The sequence below is a fragment of the Oncorhynchus mykiss genome, unplaced genomic scaffold, assembly GCF_013265735.2.
Source record: "Oncorhynchus mykiss isolate Arlee unplaced genomic scaffold, USDA_OmykA_1.1 un_scaffold_120, whole genome shotgun sequence".
NCBI classification, from domain to species: domain Eukaryota; kingdom Metazoa; phylum Chordata; class Actinopteri; order Salmoniformes; family Salmonidae; genus Oncorhynchus; species Oncorhynchus mykiss.
This window is the reverse complement of record NW_023493661.1, coordinates 1,095,112-1,114,975: the sequence shown is the minus strand read 5'-3', so window position 1 is coordinate 1,114,975 and position 19,864 is coordinate 1,095,112. Positions and strand designations below refer to the sequence as shown.

Here is a 19,864-nt window from a genome sequence, read left to right as displayed (position 1 = left end):
GTGTGGGGGTGCTGCAGGGGGTGTGGGGGTGCTGCAGGGGGTCTGGTGCTGCTGCAGGGGGTGTGGGGGTGTGGTGCTGCTGGGGGTGTGGTGCTGCAGGGGGTGTGGTGCTGCAGGGGGTGTGGTGCTGCTGGGGGTGTGGTGCTGCTGGGGGTGTGGTGGTGTGGTGCTGCTGGGGGTGTGGTGCTGCTGGGGGTGTGGTGGCAGGTCTGGTTTGGGGGTAACAGACACACGACAGGTCTGGGGGTAACAGACACACGACAGGTCTGGGGGTAACAGGCACACGACAGGTCTGGGGGTAACAGGCACACGACAGGTCTGGGGGTAACAGGCACACGACAGGTCTGGGGGTAACAGACACACGACAGGTCTGGGGGTAACAGACACACGACAGGTCTGGGGGTAACAGACACACGACAGGTCTGGGGGTAACAGACACACGACAGGTCTGGGGGTAACAGACACACGACAGGTCAGACGTGTCGGTTTTTGGAATTTCAGGCTCAAACAAGTTGTGAATCCTGCTTTTATTTTTCTAGACTGACTATTTTAAACTTGGACGTGTGTCTGTCTGGAGAAGAGCGTCTGAATGACCAACATGAATTTAACTCTCTCTCTCTGTCTCCTCTCTCTCTGTCCTCTCTCTCTCCTGTCTCTCTATGTTCTCTCTCTGTTCTCTCTCTCTCTGTCCTCTCTCTCTCTTTCTCCTCTCTCTCTGTCCTCTCTCTCTCTCTGTCCTCTCTCTCTCTGCCCTCTCTCTCTGCCCTCTCTCTCTGTCCTCTCTCTCTCTGTCCTCTCTCTCTCCTGTCTCTCTCTCTCTCTCTCTGTGTGTTCCAGTGAGCGTTTTTCAGAACAGAATCACTTCCCCGTTCAGAACCTCCCCGTCGGATCCTCCAAAGGAGATCGTTCTTCAGAACACTGTCACTTTTCCATTGGATCCTCCAAAGGAGTATGTAACGAATTCACACACACACACACACACACACACACACGTGTGTGAAATGTCTTGTCATACCATTCTAGTGTTGTCTTGTTTTTAAAAAAATACAGTACCAGTCAAAAGTTTTGAACACACCTCAAGGGTTTTTATTTTCTACATTGTAGAATAATAGTGAAGACATTAAAACTATCAACTAACACATATGGAATCATGTAGTAACCAAAAAAAATAAATAGATTTTAGTAGCCTCCTTTCTGCCTTCTTGATGACAGCTTTTTCACACTCTTGGCATTCTCTCAACCAGCTTCATGAGGTAGTCACCTGGAATACTTTTCCAACAGTCTCGGAGGAGTTCCCACATGTTTTTATATATTTTGATTTCACCTTCATTTAACCAGGTCGGCCAGCTGAGAACAAGTTCTCATTTACAACTGAGACCCTGACCAAGATAAACCAAAGCAGTGCGACACAGATAACGACACAGAGTTACACATGGAGTAAACATAGTCAGTCAATAACACAATAGAACAATCTATGTCCAGTGTGTGGAAATGTAGGGAGGTAAGGCAATAAATAGGCCATAGAAGCGAAATCATTACCATATAGCAATTAAACACTGGAGTGATAGATGTGCAGGAGATTCATGTGCAAGTAGAGATACTGGGGTGCAAAGGAGCAAATAAATAACAATATGGGGATGAGGTAGTTGGGTGGGCTATTTACAGATTGGCTATGTATGCTTGGGGATGAGGTAGTTGGCTGGGCTATTTACAGATGGGCTATGTATGCTTGGGGATGAGGTAGTTGGGTGGGCTATTTACAGATGGGCTATGTATGCTGAGCACTTGTTGGCTGCTTTTCCTTCACTCTGCGGTCCAACTCATCCCAAACCATCTCAACTGGGTTGAGGTCGGGGGATTGTGGAGACATGGTCGTCTGATGCAGCACTCCATCACTCTCCTTCTTGGTTAAATAGCCCTTACACAGCCTGGAGGTGTGTTCTGGGTCATTGTCCTGTTGATAAACCAATGATAGTCCCACTAAGTGCAAACCAGATGGAATGGTGTATCACTGCAGAATGCTGTGGTAGCCATGCTGGTTAAGTGTGCCTTGAACACAGGATGTTAGCATGTGTGCTAACACCTATACAATTAGCAAGTCACACAGGATGTTAGCATGTTGCTAACACCTATACAAGAAGCAAGTCACACAGGATGTTAGCATGTTGCTAACACCTATACAAGAAGCAAGTCACACAGGATGTTAGCATGTTGCTAACACCTATACAAGAAGCAAGTCACACAGGGTGTTAGCATGTTGCTAACACCTATACAAGAAGCAAGTCACACAGGGTGTTAGCATGTTGCTAACATAAACTGGAGGAGGGGAATTAGACGCCCATGAAACTGGAGGAGGGGGATTAGACGCCCGTGAAACTGGAGGAGGGGGATTAGACGCCCGTGAAACTGGAGGAGGGGGATTAGACGCCCGTGAAACTGGAGGAGGGGGATTAGACGCCCGTGAAACTGGAGAAGGGGGATTAGACGCCCGTGAAACTGGAGGAGGGGGATTAGACGCCCGTGAAACTGGAGGAGGGGGATTAGACGCCCGTGAAACTGGAGGAGGGGGATTAGACGCCCGTGAAACTGGAGGAGGGGGATTAGACGCCCGTGAAACTGGAGGAGGGGGATTAGACGCCCGTGAAACTGGGGGAGGGGGATTAGACGCCCGTGAAACTGGAGGAGGGGGATTAGACGCCCGTGAAACTGGAGGAGGGGGATTAGACGCCCGTGAAACTGGAGGAGGGGGATTAGACGCCCGTGAAACTGGAGGAGGGGGATTAGACGCCCGTGAAACTGGGGGAGGGGGATTAGACGCCCGTGAAACTGGGGGAGGGGGATTAGACGCCCGTGAAACTGGAGGAGGGGGATTAGACGCCCGTGAAACTGGAGAAGGGGGATTAGACGCCCGTGAAACTGGAGGAGGGGGATTAGACGCCCGTGAAACTGGAGGAGGGGGATTAGACGCCCGTGAAACTGGGGGAGGGGGATTAGACGCCCGTGAAACTGGGGGAGGGGGATTAGACGCCCGTGAAACTGGAGGAGGGGGATTAGACGCCCGTGAAACTGGAGGAGGGGGATTAGACGCCCGTGAAACTGGAGGAGGGGGATTAGACGCCCGTGAAACTGGAGGAGGGGGATTAGACGCCCGTGAAACTGGAGGAGGGGGATTAGACGCCCGTGAAACTGGGGGAGGGGGATTAGACGCCCGTGAAACTGGGGGAGGGGGTACTCTTTTAAAAAACATATTTTTACAAAGACCTAATTTAATGTCACTAAGACTTTTTTGGATGTTTTATGAAATGAACTGGTCCCTTTTTTGTAAATCATTCATTTGTTCTGAAGGTAAAAAAATAAATAAAAATGATTAGGTTGTTTGGGGACTTTCCATTTCTAATGGTCCTTTTCATGTCTCATTACCAAGCTGACGTGTGTTTATTCATGTCTCATTACCAAGCTGACGTGTGTTTATTCATGTCTCATTACCAAGCTGACGTGTGTTTATTCATGTCTCATTACCAAGCTGACGTGTGTTTATTCATGTCTCATTACCAAGCTGACGTGTGTTTATTATGGCAATGTCTGTTCCAGTGTTTCATAACTGACTAGTTAATACCATCAACACGGGTTTGACAGTAGATATGTAGCTCGTGTGTTACTCTACAGAGTGTGTGTGTGTGTGTGTGTGTGTGTGTGTGTGTGTGTGTGTGATGGAGCAGTAATCTGATTTTTTGTCTCAAACAGATTGATGATCATGCTTCATCAATATCACTGGCCCAACTTTCAAAGGTAAACTATATATTCTCTCCTTCTCTCCTCTCCTTTCCTTCTCTCCTCTTCTCTCTCTTTTCTCTTAAAACAGTTAAGTTGGATTGAAACTAAGTGTAAAAAAACCCTGTTTTTAAAAAGTGATGTTGACTGACTAGGTTGTAATGATGTTAATTGGTGGTTTTGATTTTGATGTGATTTGTTTACTGTCCCTGGTCATGTAAAGAGATTTCTCTCTGTGTCTTTTTAGTCTGAAGGAGGCGTACACTTGCTGCTGCTTACACTCGTACGTTACACACACACACACACACACTCGTACGTCACACACACACTCGTACGTTACACACACACACACACACACTCGTACGTTACACACACACTCGTACGTTACACACACACACACACACACACACACACTCGTACGTTACACACACACACTCGTACGTCACACACACACACACTCGTACGTCACACACTCGTACGTCACACACACACACACTCGTACGTCACACACACACACACTCGTACGTCACACACTCGTACGTCACACACACACACACTCGTACGTTACACACACACACACTCGTTCCCGAACACGCATCCTGAAGAATGAAGCGTTCGCCTCGTTTTTTCCCTTCTTCTTCTTCTTCTCTCTAAATGAAGACTCAACGGGTTGTTTATTTATTGATTTATTTTTTGCTCATACATGACCTTTCACCCCTAGGACACTAATTTATAAAACAAACCTGTTATCAATCTTGATTTCAAAAATTATTGAAGCCCATGTAACAACTTTTTTTTTTTTAAACATTTCAACTTGCCAAATCCTCTCTACTGCACCATGCTTTGTCACCACACTGTGTTTTTGAAGAGATTAACTTTATATAAATATATATATATATATATATATATATATATATATATATATATATATATATAACATTTAGCAGATGTAATTTATCCTCAAATATGGTTCTTGTTTTATCCTCAAATATGTAGTTTGCTGAAGTAAAACACAAACCGACAGTGTGAACCACAGACGTGTTTCTTGGTTGAACTCTTCTGTTGATGTTGTGATGGAACTGATTTTGTTATTGTTCGTTTATATATATATATATATATACCCTGTGACGTTCAACCAGAGAACAGCATTTACTGCTTTTAATGGTGTTAACGGGCTTGTAATGACAGTCAGCTGTTAGAAGGACTGTGTTTTGATTGGGTAGCTGGAATGTGGGAGTGTGAATGTTTTATCCAATAAAACTTGGCAAACGTCTCTGAGACCCCTGACCATTTATGCGTGTAGCTGTGATTGGGTAGCTGGAATGTGGGAGTGTGAATGTTTTATCCAATAAAACGTCTCCTAGACCCCTGACCATTTATGCGTGTAGCTGTGATTGGGTAGCTGAAATGTGGGAGTGTGAATGTTTTATCCAATAAAACGTCTCCTAGACCCCTGACCATTTATGCGTGTAGCTGTGATTGGGTAGCTGAAATGTGGGTGTGAATGTTTTATCCAATAAAACGTCTCCTAGACCCCTGACCATTTATGCGTGTAGCTGTGATTGGGTAGCTGGAATGTGGGAGTGTGAATGTTTTATCCAATAAAACGTCTCTTAGACCCCTGACCATTTATGTGTGGACTACTACTCATGTATTCTTGAAGGATAATATCTGTTTTCTCCCCCAGTGGATTTACACTTCCTGTCCTTTTTTTAGTAAAGTCGATTCAAGTGAATCTGGTAGATTAGTATTTTCTTGTGAGAAATAAGTTGCGTGAGCAATGTTTTTTCAGACCAATCTGAGCAGACCGACTAGGTTAGACACAGATCTAACAGACTGACTAGGTTAGACACAGATCTAACAGACCGACTAGGTTAGACGCTGATTTAACAGGACCTAACAGACTGATTAGGTTAGACACAGATCTAACAGACTGACTAGGTTAGACACAGATCTAACAGACTGACTAGGTTCGATACAGATCTATCAGACTGACTAGGTTAGACACAGACCTAACAGACCGACTAGGTTAGACACAGATCTAACAGGACCTAACAGACTGACTAGGTTAGACACAGATCTATCAGACTGACTAGGTTAGACACAGACCTAACAGACCGACTAGGTTAGACACAGACCTAACAGACCGACTAGGTTAGACACAGATCTAACCTAACAGACAGACTAGGTTAGACACAGATCTATCATGACCTAACAGACTGACTAGGTTAGACACAGATCTATCAGACTGACTAGGTTAGACACAGATCTAACAGACTGACTAGGTTAGACACAGATCTAACAGACTGACTAGGTTAGACACAGATCTAACAGACTGACTAGGTTAGACACATATCTAACAGACTGACTAGGTTAGACACAGATCTATCAGGACGTAACAGACTGACTAGGTCAGACACAGATCTATCAGACTGACTAGGTTAGACACAGATCTAACAGACTGACTAGGTTAGACACAGATCTAACAGACTGACTAGGTTAGACACAGATCTAACAGACTGACTAGGTTAGACACAGATCTAACAGACTGACTAGGTTAGACACATATCTAACAGACTGACTAGATGAGACACAGATCTATCAGACTGACTAGATGAGACACAGATCTATCAGACTGACTAGGTTAGACACAGATCTAACAGACTGACTAGGTTAGATACAGATCTATCAGGACCTAACAGACTGACTAGGTCAGACACATCTAACAGACTGACTAGGTCAGACACATCTAACAGACTGACTAGGTTAGACACAGATCTAACAGACTGACTAGGTTAGACACAGATCTAACAGACTGACTAGGTTAGACACAGATCTAACAGACTGACTAGGTTAGACACAGATCTAACAGACTGACTAGGTTAGACACAGATCTAACAGACTGACTAGGTTAGACACAGATCTAACAGACTGACTAGGTTAGACACAGATCTAACAGACTGACTAGGTTAGACACAGATCTAACAGACTGACTAGGTTAGACACAGATCTAACAGACTGACTAGGTTAGACACAGATCTAACAGACTGACTAGGTTAGACACAGATCTAACAGGACCTAACAGACTGACTAGGTCAGACACAGACCTAACAGACTGACTAGGTCAGACACAGACCTAACAGACTGACTAGGTCAGACACAGACCTAACAGACTGACTAGGTTAGACACAGATCTAACAGACTGACTAGGTTAGACACAGATCTAACAGACTGTCTAGGTTAGACACAGCTCTAACAGACTGACTAGGTTAGACACAGATCTAACAAACTGACTAGGTTAGACACAGATCTAACAGACTGACTAGGTTAGACACAGATCTAACAGGACCTAACAGACTGACTAGGTTAGACACAGATCTATCAGGACATAACAGACTGACTAGGTCAGACACAGACCTAACAGACTGACTAGGTCAGACACAGATCTAACAGACTGACTTAATGAGACACAGATCTATCAGGACCTAACAGACTGACTAGGTCAGACACAGACCTAACAGACTGACTACTTTAGACACAGATCTAACAGACTGACTAGGTTAGACACAGATCTAACAGACTGACTAGGTTAGACACAGATCTAACAGACTGACTAGGTTAGACACAGATCTATCAGGACCTAACAGACTGACTAGGTCAGACACATCTAACAGACTGACTAGATGAGACACAGATCTAACAGACTGACTAGGTTAGACACAGATCTAACAGACTGACTAGGTTAGACACAGATCTAACAGACTGACTAGGTTAGACACAGATCTAACAGACTGACTAGGTTAGACACAGATCTAACAGACTGACTAGGTTAGACACAGATCTAACAGACTGACTAGGTTAGACACAGATCTAACAGACTGACTAGGTTAGACACAGATCTAACAGACTGACTAGGTTAGACACAGATCTAACAGACTGACTAGGTTAGACACAGATCTAACTGACTAGGTTAGACACAGATCTAACAGACTGACTAGGTTAGATACAGATCTATCAGGACGTAACAGACTGACTAGGTCAGACACATCTAACAGACTGACTAGATGATACACAGATCTATCAGACTGACTAGGTTAGATACAGATCTATCAGGACCTAACAGACTGACAAGTTCAGACACATCTAACAGACTGACAAGTTCAGACACATCTAACAGACTGACTAGATGAGACACAGATCTAACAGACTGACTAGGTTAGACACAGATCTAACAGACTGACTAGGTTAGACACAGATCTAACAGACTGACTAGGTTAGACACAGATCTAACAGACTGACTAGGTTAGACACAGATCTAACAGACTGACTAGGTTAGACACAGATCTAACAGACTACTTTAGACACAGATCTAACAGACTGACTAGGTTAGACACAGATCTAACAGACTGACTAGGTTAGACACAGATCTAACAGACTGACTTGGTTAGACACAGATCTAACAGACAAACTAGGTTAGACACAGATCTAACAGACTGACTAGGTTAGACACAGATCTAACAGGACATAACAGACTGACTAGGTCAGACACAGACCTAACAGACTGACTAGGTCAGACACAGATCTAACAGACTGACTAAATGAGACACAGATCTATCAGGACCTAACAGACTGACTAGGTCAGACACAGACCTAACAGACTGACTAGGTTAGACACAGATCTAACAGACTGACTAGGTTAGACACAGATCTAACAGACTGACTAGGTTAGACACAGATCTAACAGACTGACTAGGTTAGACACAGATCTAACAGACTGACTAGGTTAGACACAGATCTAACAGACTGACTAGGTTAGACACAGATCTAACAGACTACTTTAGACACAGATCTAACAGACTGACTAGGTTAGACACAGATCTAACAGACTGACTAGGTTAGACACAGATCTAACAGACTGACTAGGTTAGACACAGATCTAACAGACTGACTAGGTTAGACACAGATCTAACAGACTGACTAGGTTAGACACAGATCTAACAGACTGACTAGGTTAGACACAGATCTAACAGACTGACTAGGTTAGACACAGATCTAACAGACTGACTAGGTTAGACACAGATCTAACAGACTGACTAGGTTAGACACAGATCTAACAGGACCTAACAGACTGACTAGGTTAGACACAGATCTATCAGGACATAACAGACTGACTAGGTCAGACACAGATCTAACAGACTGACTAAATGAGACACAGATCTATCAGGACCTAACAGACTGACTAGGTCAGACACAGACCTAGCAGACTGACTAGGTTAGACACAGACCTAACAGACTGACTAGGTTAGACACAGACCTAACAGACTGACTAGGTTAGAGACAGATCTAACAGACTGACTAGGTGAGACACAGATCTAACAGACTGACTAGGTTAGACACAGATCTAACAGACTGACTAGGTTAGACACAGCTCTAACAGACTGACTAGGTTAGACACAGATCTAACAGACTGACTAGGTTAGACACAGATCTAACAGACTGACTAGGTTAGACACAGATCTAACAGACTGACTAGGTTAGACACAGATCTAACAGACTGACTAGGTTAGACACAGATCTAACAGACTGACTAGGTTAGACACATATCTATCAGGACCTAACAGACTGACTAGGTTAGACACAGATCTAACAGACTGACTTGGTTAGACACAGATCTAACAGACTGACTAGGTTAGAGACAGATCTAACAGACTGACTAGGTTAGACACAGATCTATCAGGACCTAACAGACAAACTAGGTTAGACACAGATCTAACAGACTGACTAGGTTAGACACAGATCTAACAGGACATAACAGACTGACTAGGTCAGACACAGACCTAACAGACTGACTAGGTCAGACACAGATCTAACAGACTGACTAGGTTAGACACAGATCTAACAGGACATAACAGACTGACTAGGTCAGACACAGACCTAACAGACTGACTAGGTTAGACACAGATCTAACAGACTGACTAGGTTAGACACAGATCTAACAGACTGACTAGGTTAGACACAGATCTAACAGACTGACTAGGTTAGACACAGATCTAACAGACTGACTAGGTTAGACACAGATCTAACAGACTGACTAGGTTAGACACAGATCTAACAGACTGACTAGGTTAGACACAGATCTAACAGACTGACTAGGTTAGACACAGATCTAACAGACTGACTAGGTTAGACACAGATCTAACAGACTGACTAGGTTAGACACAGATCTAACAGACTGACTAGGTTAGACACAGATCTAACAGACTGACTAGGTTAGACACAGATCTAACAGGACCTAACAGACTGACTAGGTTAGACACAGATCTATCAGGACATAACAGACTGACTAGGTCAGACACAGACCTAACAGACTGACTAGGTCAGACACAGACCTAACAGACTGACTAGGTCAGACACAGATCTAACAGACTGACTAAATGAGACACAGATCTATCAGGACCTAACAGACTGACTAGGTCAGACACAGACCTAACAGACTGACTAGGTTAGACACAGACCTAACAGACTGACTAGGTTAGAGACAGATCTAACAGACTGACTAGGTTAGACACAGATCTAACAGACTGACTAGGTTAGACACAGATCTAACAGACTGACTAGGTTAGACACAGATCTAACAGACTGACTAGGTTAGACACAGCTCTAACAGACTGACTAGGTTAGACACAGATCTAACAGACTGACTAGGTTAGACACAGATCTAACAGACTGACTAGGTTAGACACAGATCTAACAGACTGACTAGGTTAGACACAGATCTAACAGACTGACTAGGTTAGACACATATCTATCAGGACCTAACAGACTGACTAGGTTAGACACAGATCTAACAGACTGACTAGGTTAGACACAGATCTAACAGACTGACTTGGTTAGACACAGATCTAACAGACTGACTAGGTTAGACACAGATCTAACAGACTGACTAGGTTAGACACAGATCTATCAGGACCTAACAGACAAACTAGGTTAGACACAGATCTAACAGACTGACTAGGTTAGACACAGATCTAACAGGACATAACAGACTGACTAGGTCAGACACAGACCTAACAGACTGACTAGGTCAGACACAGATCTAACAGACTGACTAAATGAGACACAGATCTATCAGGACCTAACAGACTGACTAGGTCAGACACAGACCTAACAGACTGACTACTTTAGACACAGATCTAACAGACTGACTAGGTTAGACACAGATCTAACAGACTGACTAGGTTAGACACAGATCTAACAGACTGACTAGGTTAGACACAGATCTAACAGACTGACTAGGTTAGACACAGATCTAACAGACTACTTTATACACAGATCTAACAGACTGACTAGGTTAGACACAGATCTATCAGACTGACTAGGTTAGACACAGATCTAACAGACTGACTAGGTTAGACACAGATCTAACAGACTGACTAGGTTAGACACAGATCTAACAGACTGACTAGGTTAGACACAGATCTAACAGACTGACTAGGTTAGACACAGATCTAACAGACTGACTAGGTTAGACACAGATCTAACAGACTGACTAGGTTAGACACAGATCTAACAGGACCTAACAGACTGACTAGGTTAGACACAGATCTATCAGGACATAACAGACTGACTAGGTCAGACACAGATCTAACAGACTGACTAAATGAGACACAGATCTATCAGGACCTAACAGACTGACTAGGTCAGACACAGACCTAGCAGACTGACTAGGTTAGACACAGACCTAACAGACTGACTAGGTTAGAGACAGATCTAACAGACTGACTAGGTGAGACACAGATCTAACAGACTGACTAGGTTAGACACAGATCTAACAGACTGACTAGGTTAGACACAGCTCTAACAGACTGACTAGGTTAGACACAGATCTAACAGACTGACTAGGTTAGACACAGATCTAACAGACTGACTAGGTTAGACACAGATCTAACAGACTGACTAGGTTAGACACAGATCTAACAGACTGACTAGGTTAGACACAGATCTAACAGACTGACTAGGTTAGACACAGATCTAACAGACTGACTAGGTTAGACACAGATCTAACAGACTGACTAGGTTAGACACATATCTATCAGGACCTAACAGACTGACTAGGTTAGACACAGATCTAACAGACTGACTAGGTTAGAGACAGATCTAACAGACTGACTAGGTTAGACACAGATCTATCAGGACCTAACAGACAAACTAGGTTAGACACAGATCTAACAGACTGACTAGGTTAGACACAGATCTAACAGGACATAACAGACTGACTAGGTCAGACACAGACCTAACAGACTGACTAGGTCAGACACAGATCTAACAGACTGACTAGGTTAGACACAGATCTAACAGACTGACTAGGTTAGACACAGATCTAACAGACTGACTAGGTTAGACACAGATCTAACAGACTGACTAGGTTAGACACAGATCTAACAGACTGACTAGGTTAGACACAGATCTAACAGACTGACTAGGTTAGACACAAATCTAACAGACTGACTAGGTTAGACACAGATCTAACAGACTGACTAGGTTAGACACAGATCTAACAGACTGACTAGGTTAGACACAGATCTAACAGACTGACTAGGTTAGACACAGATCTAACAGACTGACTAGGTTAGACACAGATCTAACAGGACCTAACAGACTGACTAGGTTAGACACAGATCTATCAGGACATAACAGACTGACTAGGTCAGACACAGACCTAACAGACTGACTAGGTCAGACACAGATCTAACAGACTGACTAAATGAGACACAGATCTATCAGGACCTAACAGACTGACTAGGTCAGACACAGACCTAACAGACTGACTAGGTTAGACACAGACCTAACAGACTGACTAGGTTAGAGACAGATCTAACAGACTGACTAGGTTAGACACAGATCTAACAGACTGACTAGGTTAGACACAGATCTAACAGACTGACTAGGTTAGACACAGCTCTAACAGACTGACTAGGTTAGACACAGATCTAACAGACTGACTAGGTTAGACACAGATCTAACAGACTGACTAGGTTAGACACAGATCTAACAGACTGACTAGGTTAGACACAGATCTAACAGACTGACTAGGTTAGACACATATCTATCAGGACCTAACAGACTGACTAGGTTAGACACAGATCTAACAGACTGACTAGGTTAGACACAGATCTAACAGACTGACTTGGTTAGACACAGATCTAACAGACTGACTAGGTTAGACACAGATCTAACAGACTGACTAGGTTAGACACAGATCTATCAGGACCTAACAGACAAACTAGGTTAGACACAGATCTAACAGACTGACTAGGTTAGACACAGATCTAACAGGACATAACAGACTGACTAGGTCAGACACAGACCTAACAGACTGACTAGGTCAGACACAGATCTAACAGACTGACTAAATGAGACACAGATCTATCAGGACCTAACAGACTGACTAGGTCAGACACAGACCTAACAGACTGACTACTTTAGACACAGATCTAACAGACTGACTAGGTTAGACACAGATCTAACAGACTGACTAGGTTAGACACAGATCTAACAGACTGACTAGGTTAGACACAGATCTAACAGACTGACTAGGTTAGACACAAATCTAACAGACTGACTAGGTTAGACACAGATCTAACAGACTGACTAGGTTAGACACAGATCTAACAGACTGACTAGGTTAGACACAGATCTAACAGACTGACTAGGTTAGACACAGATCTAACAGACTGACTAGGTTAGACACAGATCTAACAGACTGACTAGGTTAGACACAGATCTAACAGACTGACTAGGTTAGACACAGATCTAACAGACTGACTAGGTTAGACACAGATCTAACAGACTGACTAGGTTAGACACAGATCTAACAGGACCTAACAGACTGACTAGGTTAGACACAGATCTATCAGGACATAACAGACTGACTAGGTCAGACACAGACCTAACAGACTGACTAGGTCAGACACAGATCTAACAGACTGACTAAATGAGACACAGATCTATCAGGACCTAACAGACTGACTAGATCAGACACAGACCTAACAGACTGACTAGGTTAGACACAGACCTAACAGACTGACTAGGTTAGACACAGATCTAACAGACTGACTAGGTTAGACACAGATCTAACAGACTGACTAGGTTAGACACAGCTCTAACAGACTGACTAGGTTAGACACAGATCTAACAGACTGACTAGGTTAGACACAGATCTAACAGACTGACTAGGTTAGACACAGATCTAACAGACTGACTAGGTTAGACACAGATCTAACAGACTGACTAGGTTAGACACAGATCTATCAGGACCTAACAGACTGACTAGGTTAGACACAGATCTAACAGACTGACTAGGTTAGACACAGATCTAACAGACTGACTAGGTTAGACACAGATCTAACAGGCTGACTAGGTTAGACACAGATCTAACAGACTGACTAGGTTAGACACAGATCTATCAGACTGACTAGGTTAGACACAGATCTAACAGACTGACTAGGTTAGACACAGATCTAACAGACTGACTAGGTTAGACACAGATCTAACAGACTGACTAGGTTAGACACAGATCTAACAGACTGACTAGGTTAGACACAGATCTAACAGACTGACTAGGTTAGACACAGATCTAACAGACTGACTAGGTTAGACACAGATCTAACAGACTGACTAGGTTAGACACAGATCTAACAGACTGACTAGGTTAGACGCAGATCTAACAGACTGACTAGGTTAGACACAGTTGACTCTCTCCCCTGTCTATATACTAGTTGACTCTCTCCTCTCCCCTGTCTATATACTAGTTGACTCTCTCCTCTCCCCTGTCTATATACTAGTTGACTCTCTCCCCTGTCTATATACTAGTTGACTCTCTCCTCTCCCCTGTCTATATACTAGTTGACTCTCTCCTCTCCCCTGTCTATATACTAGTTGACTCTCTCCCCTCCCCTTTCTATATACTAGTTGACTCTCTCCTCTCCCCTGTCTATATACTAGTTGACTCTCTCCTCTCCCCTGTCTATATACTAGTTGACTCTCTCCTCTCCCCTGTCTATATACAAGTTGACTCTCTCCCCTGTCTATATACTAGTTGACTCTCTCCTCTCCCCTGTCTATATACTAGTTGACTCTCTCCCCTGTCTATATACTAGTTGACTCTCTCCTCTCCCCTGTCTATATACTAGTTGACTCTCTCCCCTGTCTATATACTAGTTGACTCTCTCCTCTCCCCTGTCTATATACTAGTTGACTCTCTCCTCTCCCCTGTCTATATACTAGTTGACTCTCTCCCCTCCCCTGTCTATATACTAGTTGACTCTCTCCTCTCCCCTGTCTATATACTAGTTGACTCTCTCCTCTCCCCTGTCTATATACTAGTTGACTCTCTCCCCTGTCTATATACTAGTTGACTCTCTCCTCTCCCCTGTCTATATACTAGTTGACTCTCTCCTCTCCCCTGTCTATATACTAGTTGACTCTCTCCCCTGTCTATATACTAGTTGACTCTCTCCCCTGTCTATATACTAGTTGACTCTCTCCCCTCCCCTGTCTATATACTAGTTGACTCTCTCCCCTGCCTATATACTAGTTGACTCTCTACTCTCCCCTGTCTATATACTAGTTGACTCTCTCCCCTCCCCTGTCTATATACTAGTTGACTCTCTCCCCTGTCTATATACTAGTTGACTCTCTCCCCTCCCCTGTCTATATACTAGTTGACTCTCTCCTCTCCCCTGTCTATATACTAGTTGACTCTCTCCCCTGTCTATATACTAGTTGACTCTCTCCCCTCCCCTGTCTATATACTAGTTGACTCTCTCCCCTGTCTATATACTAGTTGACTCTCTCCCCTCCCCCGTTGTGCCACAACGTTGTTCCCTGCTGAACCCGTCCCCAGATAGAAATACCATGGATAGATCTGCTATTGAAGACTTCTTGTTCTCCATGTCAGAGAACCATGTCTGTTTTAATGTCTGTTTTATACATTTCTATCGGATGTTGTTTCCTGCTGAACACGGCCCCGTGGTTATGTGTCTGTCTGTCTGTCTGTCTGTCTGTCTGTCTGTCTGTCTGTCTGTCTGTCTGTCTGTCTGTCTGTCTGTCTGTCTGTCTGTCTGTCTGTCTCCTCTTTCACCCATGGTCTCTATCTAACTATGTCATATATCCTGGTGACCCCTGGTCTCTATCTAACTATGTCATATATCCTGGTGACCCCTGGTCTCTATCTAACTATGTCATATATCCTGGTGGCCCCTGGTCTCTATCTAACTATGTCATATATCCTGGTGACCCCTGGTCTCTATCTAACTATGTCATATATCCTGGTGACCCCTGGTCTCTATCTAACTATGTCATATATCCTGGTGACCCCTGGTCTCTATCTAACTATGTCACATATCCTGGTGACCCCTGGTCTCTATCTAACTATGTCATATATCCTGGTGACCCCTGGTCTCTATCTAACTATGTCACATATTCTGGTGACCCCTGGTCTCTATCTAACTATGTCATATATCCTGGTGGCCCCTGGTCTCTATCTAACTATGTCATATATCCCGGTGGCCCCTGGTCTCTATCTAACTATGTCATATATCCTGGTGACCCCTGGTCTCTATCTAACTATGTCATATATCCTGGTGGCCCCTGGTCTCTATCTAACTCTGTCATATATCCTGGTGACCCCTGGTCTCTATCTGACTATGTCATATATCCTGGTGACCCCTGGTCTCTATCTAACTATGTCATATATCCTGGTGGCCCCTGGTCTCTATCTAACTATGTCATATATCCTGGTGACCCCTGGTCTCTATCTAACTATGTCATATATCCTGGTGACCCCTGGTCTCTATCTAACTATGTCATATATCCTGGTGACCCCTGGTCTCTATCTAACTATGTCATATATCCTGGTGACCCCTGGTCTCTATCTAACTATGTCATATATCCTGGTGACCCCTGGTCTCTATCTGACTATGTCATATATCCTGGTGACCCCTGGTCTCTATCTAACTATGTCATATATCCTGGTGGCCCCTGGTCTCTATCTAACTATGTCATATATCCTGGTGACCCCTGGTCTCTATCTAACTATGTCATATATCCTGGTGACCCCTGGTCTCTATCTAACTATGTCATATATCCTGGTGACCCCTGGTCTCTATCTAACTATGTCATATATCCTGGTGACCCCTGGTCTCTATCTAACTATGTCATATATCCTGGTGACCCCTGGTCTCTATCTAACTATGTCATATATCCTGGTGACCCCTGGTCTCTATCTAACTATGTCATATATCCTGGTGACCCCTGGTCTCTATCTAACTATGTCATATATCCTGGTGGCCCCTGGTCTCTATCTAACTATGTCATATATCCTGGTGGTTTCTGGGAACAGACGGCTAACCTGGCGGAGGCCAACGCATCGGAGGACGACAAGATCAGAGCCATGATGTCACAGTCCAATCACGACTACGACCCCATACAGTGAGTCTTACCACACACAGTCCAATCACGACTACGACCCCATACAGTGAGTATTACCACACACAGTCCAATCACGACTACGACCCCATACAGTGAGTATTACCACACAAAGTCCAATCACGACTACGACCCCATACAGTGAGTATTACCACACACAGTCCAATCACGACTACGACCCCATACAGTGAGTATTACCACACACAGTCCAATCACGACTACGACCCCATACAGTGAGTATTACCACACACAGTCCAATCACGACTACGACCCCATACAGTGAGTATTACCACACACAGTCCAACCACGACTACGACCCCATACAGTGAGTATTACACCACACAGTCCAATCACGACTACGACCCCATACAGTGAGTCTTACCACACACAGTCCAATCACGACTACGACCCTATCCTGTAACTGAACCAGGAAGTAGCAGCAGCTCTATCCTGTAATTGAACCAGGAAGTAACAGCAGCTCTATCCTGTAACTGAACCAGGATGTAGCAGCAGCTCTATCCTGTAACTGAACCGGTAGAGGATGTAACAGCAGCTCTATCCTGTAACTGAACCAGGAAGTAACAGCAGCTCTATCCTGTAACTGAACCAGGAAGTAACAGCAGCTCTATCATGTAACTGAACCAGGATGTAACAGCAGCTCTATCCTGTAACTGAACCAGGATGTAACAGCAGCTCTATCCTGTAACTGAACCGGTAGAGGATGTAACAGCAGCTCTATCCTGTAACTGAACCGGTAGAGGATGTAACAGCAGCTCTATCCTGTAACTGAACCAGGAAGTAGCAGCAGCTCTATCCTGTAACTGAACCAGGAAGTAACAGCAGCTCTATCCTGTAACTGAACCAGGATGTAACAGCAGCTCTATCCTGTAACTGAACCAGGATGTAACAGCAGCTCTATCCTGTAACTGAACCAGGATGTAACAGCAGCTCTATCCTGTAACTGAACCAGGATGTAACAGCAGCTCTATCCTGTAACTGAACCAGGAAGTAGCAGCAGCTCTATCCTGTAACTGAACCAGGATGTAACAGCAGCTCTATCCTGTAACTGAACCAGGATGTAACAGCAGCTCTATCCTGTAACTGAACCAGGAAGTAGCAGCAGCTCTATCCTGTAACTGAACCAGGATGTAACAGCAGCTCTATCCTGTAACTGAACCAGGAAGTAGCAGCAGCTCTATCCTGTAACTGAACCAGGATGTAACAGCAGCTCTATCCTGTAACTGAACCGGTAGAGGATGTAACAGCTGCTCTTTCCTGTAACTGAACCAGGATGTAACAGCAGCTCTATCCTGTAACTGAACCAGGAAGTAGCAGCAGCTCTATCCTGTAACTGAACCAGGATGTAACAGCAGCTCTATCCTGTAACTGAACCAGGAAGTAGCAGCAGCTCTATCCTGTAACTGAACCAGGATGTAACAGCAGCTCTATCCTGTAACTGAACCAGGATGTAACAGCAGCTCTATCCTGTAACTGAACCAGGAAGTAGCAGCAGCTCTATCCTGTAACTGAACCAGGATGTAACAGCAGCTCTATCCTGTAACTGAACCAGGAAGTAGCAGCAGCTCTATCCTGTAACTGAACCAGGATGTAACAGCAGCTCTATCCTGTAACTGAACCAGGATGTAACAGCAGCTCTATCCTGTAACTGAACCGGTAGAGGATGTAACAGCAGCTCTATCCTGTAACTGAACCAGGATGTAACAGCAGCTCTATCCTGTAACTGAACCAGGATGTAACAGCAGCGCTATCCTGTAACTGAACCAGGATGTAACAGGAGCTCTATCCTGTAACTGAACCAGGAAGTATTAACGTTGTGTTAACATGTTAATGTTGACAGCTGTCTTGACTATCAGTACCGTGTTAACGTTGTGTTAACGTTGTATTCATGTTATTAGTTATGTGAAGAAGTTGACCGGTCCCCCTCCAGCCAACTACACCTGTTATCGCTGTGGCAAGAACGGACATCACATCAGGAACTGTCCTACTAACGGGGTAAGACAACACATCCTTTGTGTGTGTGTGTTATCGGTGTGTGTGTGTTATCGTTGTCCAGAGCAACCCAGTAAATGTGTGTGGTTGTGTGTGTGTGTGTGTGTGTGTGTTAGAAGGAGAAAGGGTTTGAGCCGCCCCAGAGGATCAAGAAGAGTACCGGCATCCCCCGTTCCTTCATGAAGGAAGTGGACGACCCGTCTATAAAGGGAGCCATGTTGACCAACACCGGCCACTACGCCATCCCTACGATAGACGCGTGAGTTACTGCCGACCTCTGACCCCCCCCTTCTGTTGACCAACACCGGCCACTACGCCATCCCTACGATAGACGCGTGAGTTACTGCCGACCTCTGACCCCCCCCTTCTGTTGACCAACACCGGCCACTACGCCATCTCTACGATAGACGCGTGAGTTACCTCCGACCTCTGACCCCCCCCCCCCCCCCCTGTTGACCAACACCGGCCACTACGCCGTCCCTACGATAGACGCGTGAGTTACCTCCGACCTCTGACCCCCCCCCCCTGTTGACCAACACCGGCCACTACGCCAATGCTTGTGCTTCTAGTTCCGACAATGCAGTAATAACCAACG

At 44.5% G+C, this 19,864-nt stretch overlaps 1 protein-coding gene across 1 annotated transcript in view; it reads left to right on the top strand.

Moving 5' to 3' along the window:
- The window catches only part of LOC110512493 (E3 ubiquitin-protein ligase RBBP6), a 75,929-nt gene that overhangs the window by 10,765 nt on the left and 45,300 nt on the right, over positions 1–19,864 (top strand). Inside the window, exons 3-7 of the mRNA XM_036972121.1 lie at positions 838–949; positions 3,745–3,789; positions 17,174–17,262; positions 19,176–19,272; positions 19,386–19,528. Of these exons, the coding sequence (XP_036828016.1) occupies positions 838–949; positions 3,745–3,789; positions 17,174–17,262; positions 19,176–19,272; positions 19,386–19,528 (486 nt within the window). The remainder of the gene's footprint in view (positions 1–837; positions 950–3,744; positions 3,790–17,173; positions 17,263–19,175; positions 19,273–19,385; positions 19,529–19,864) is intronic.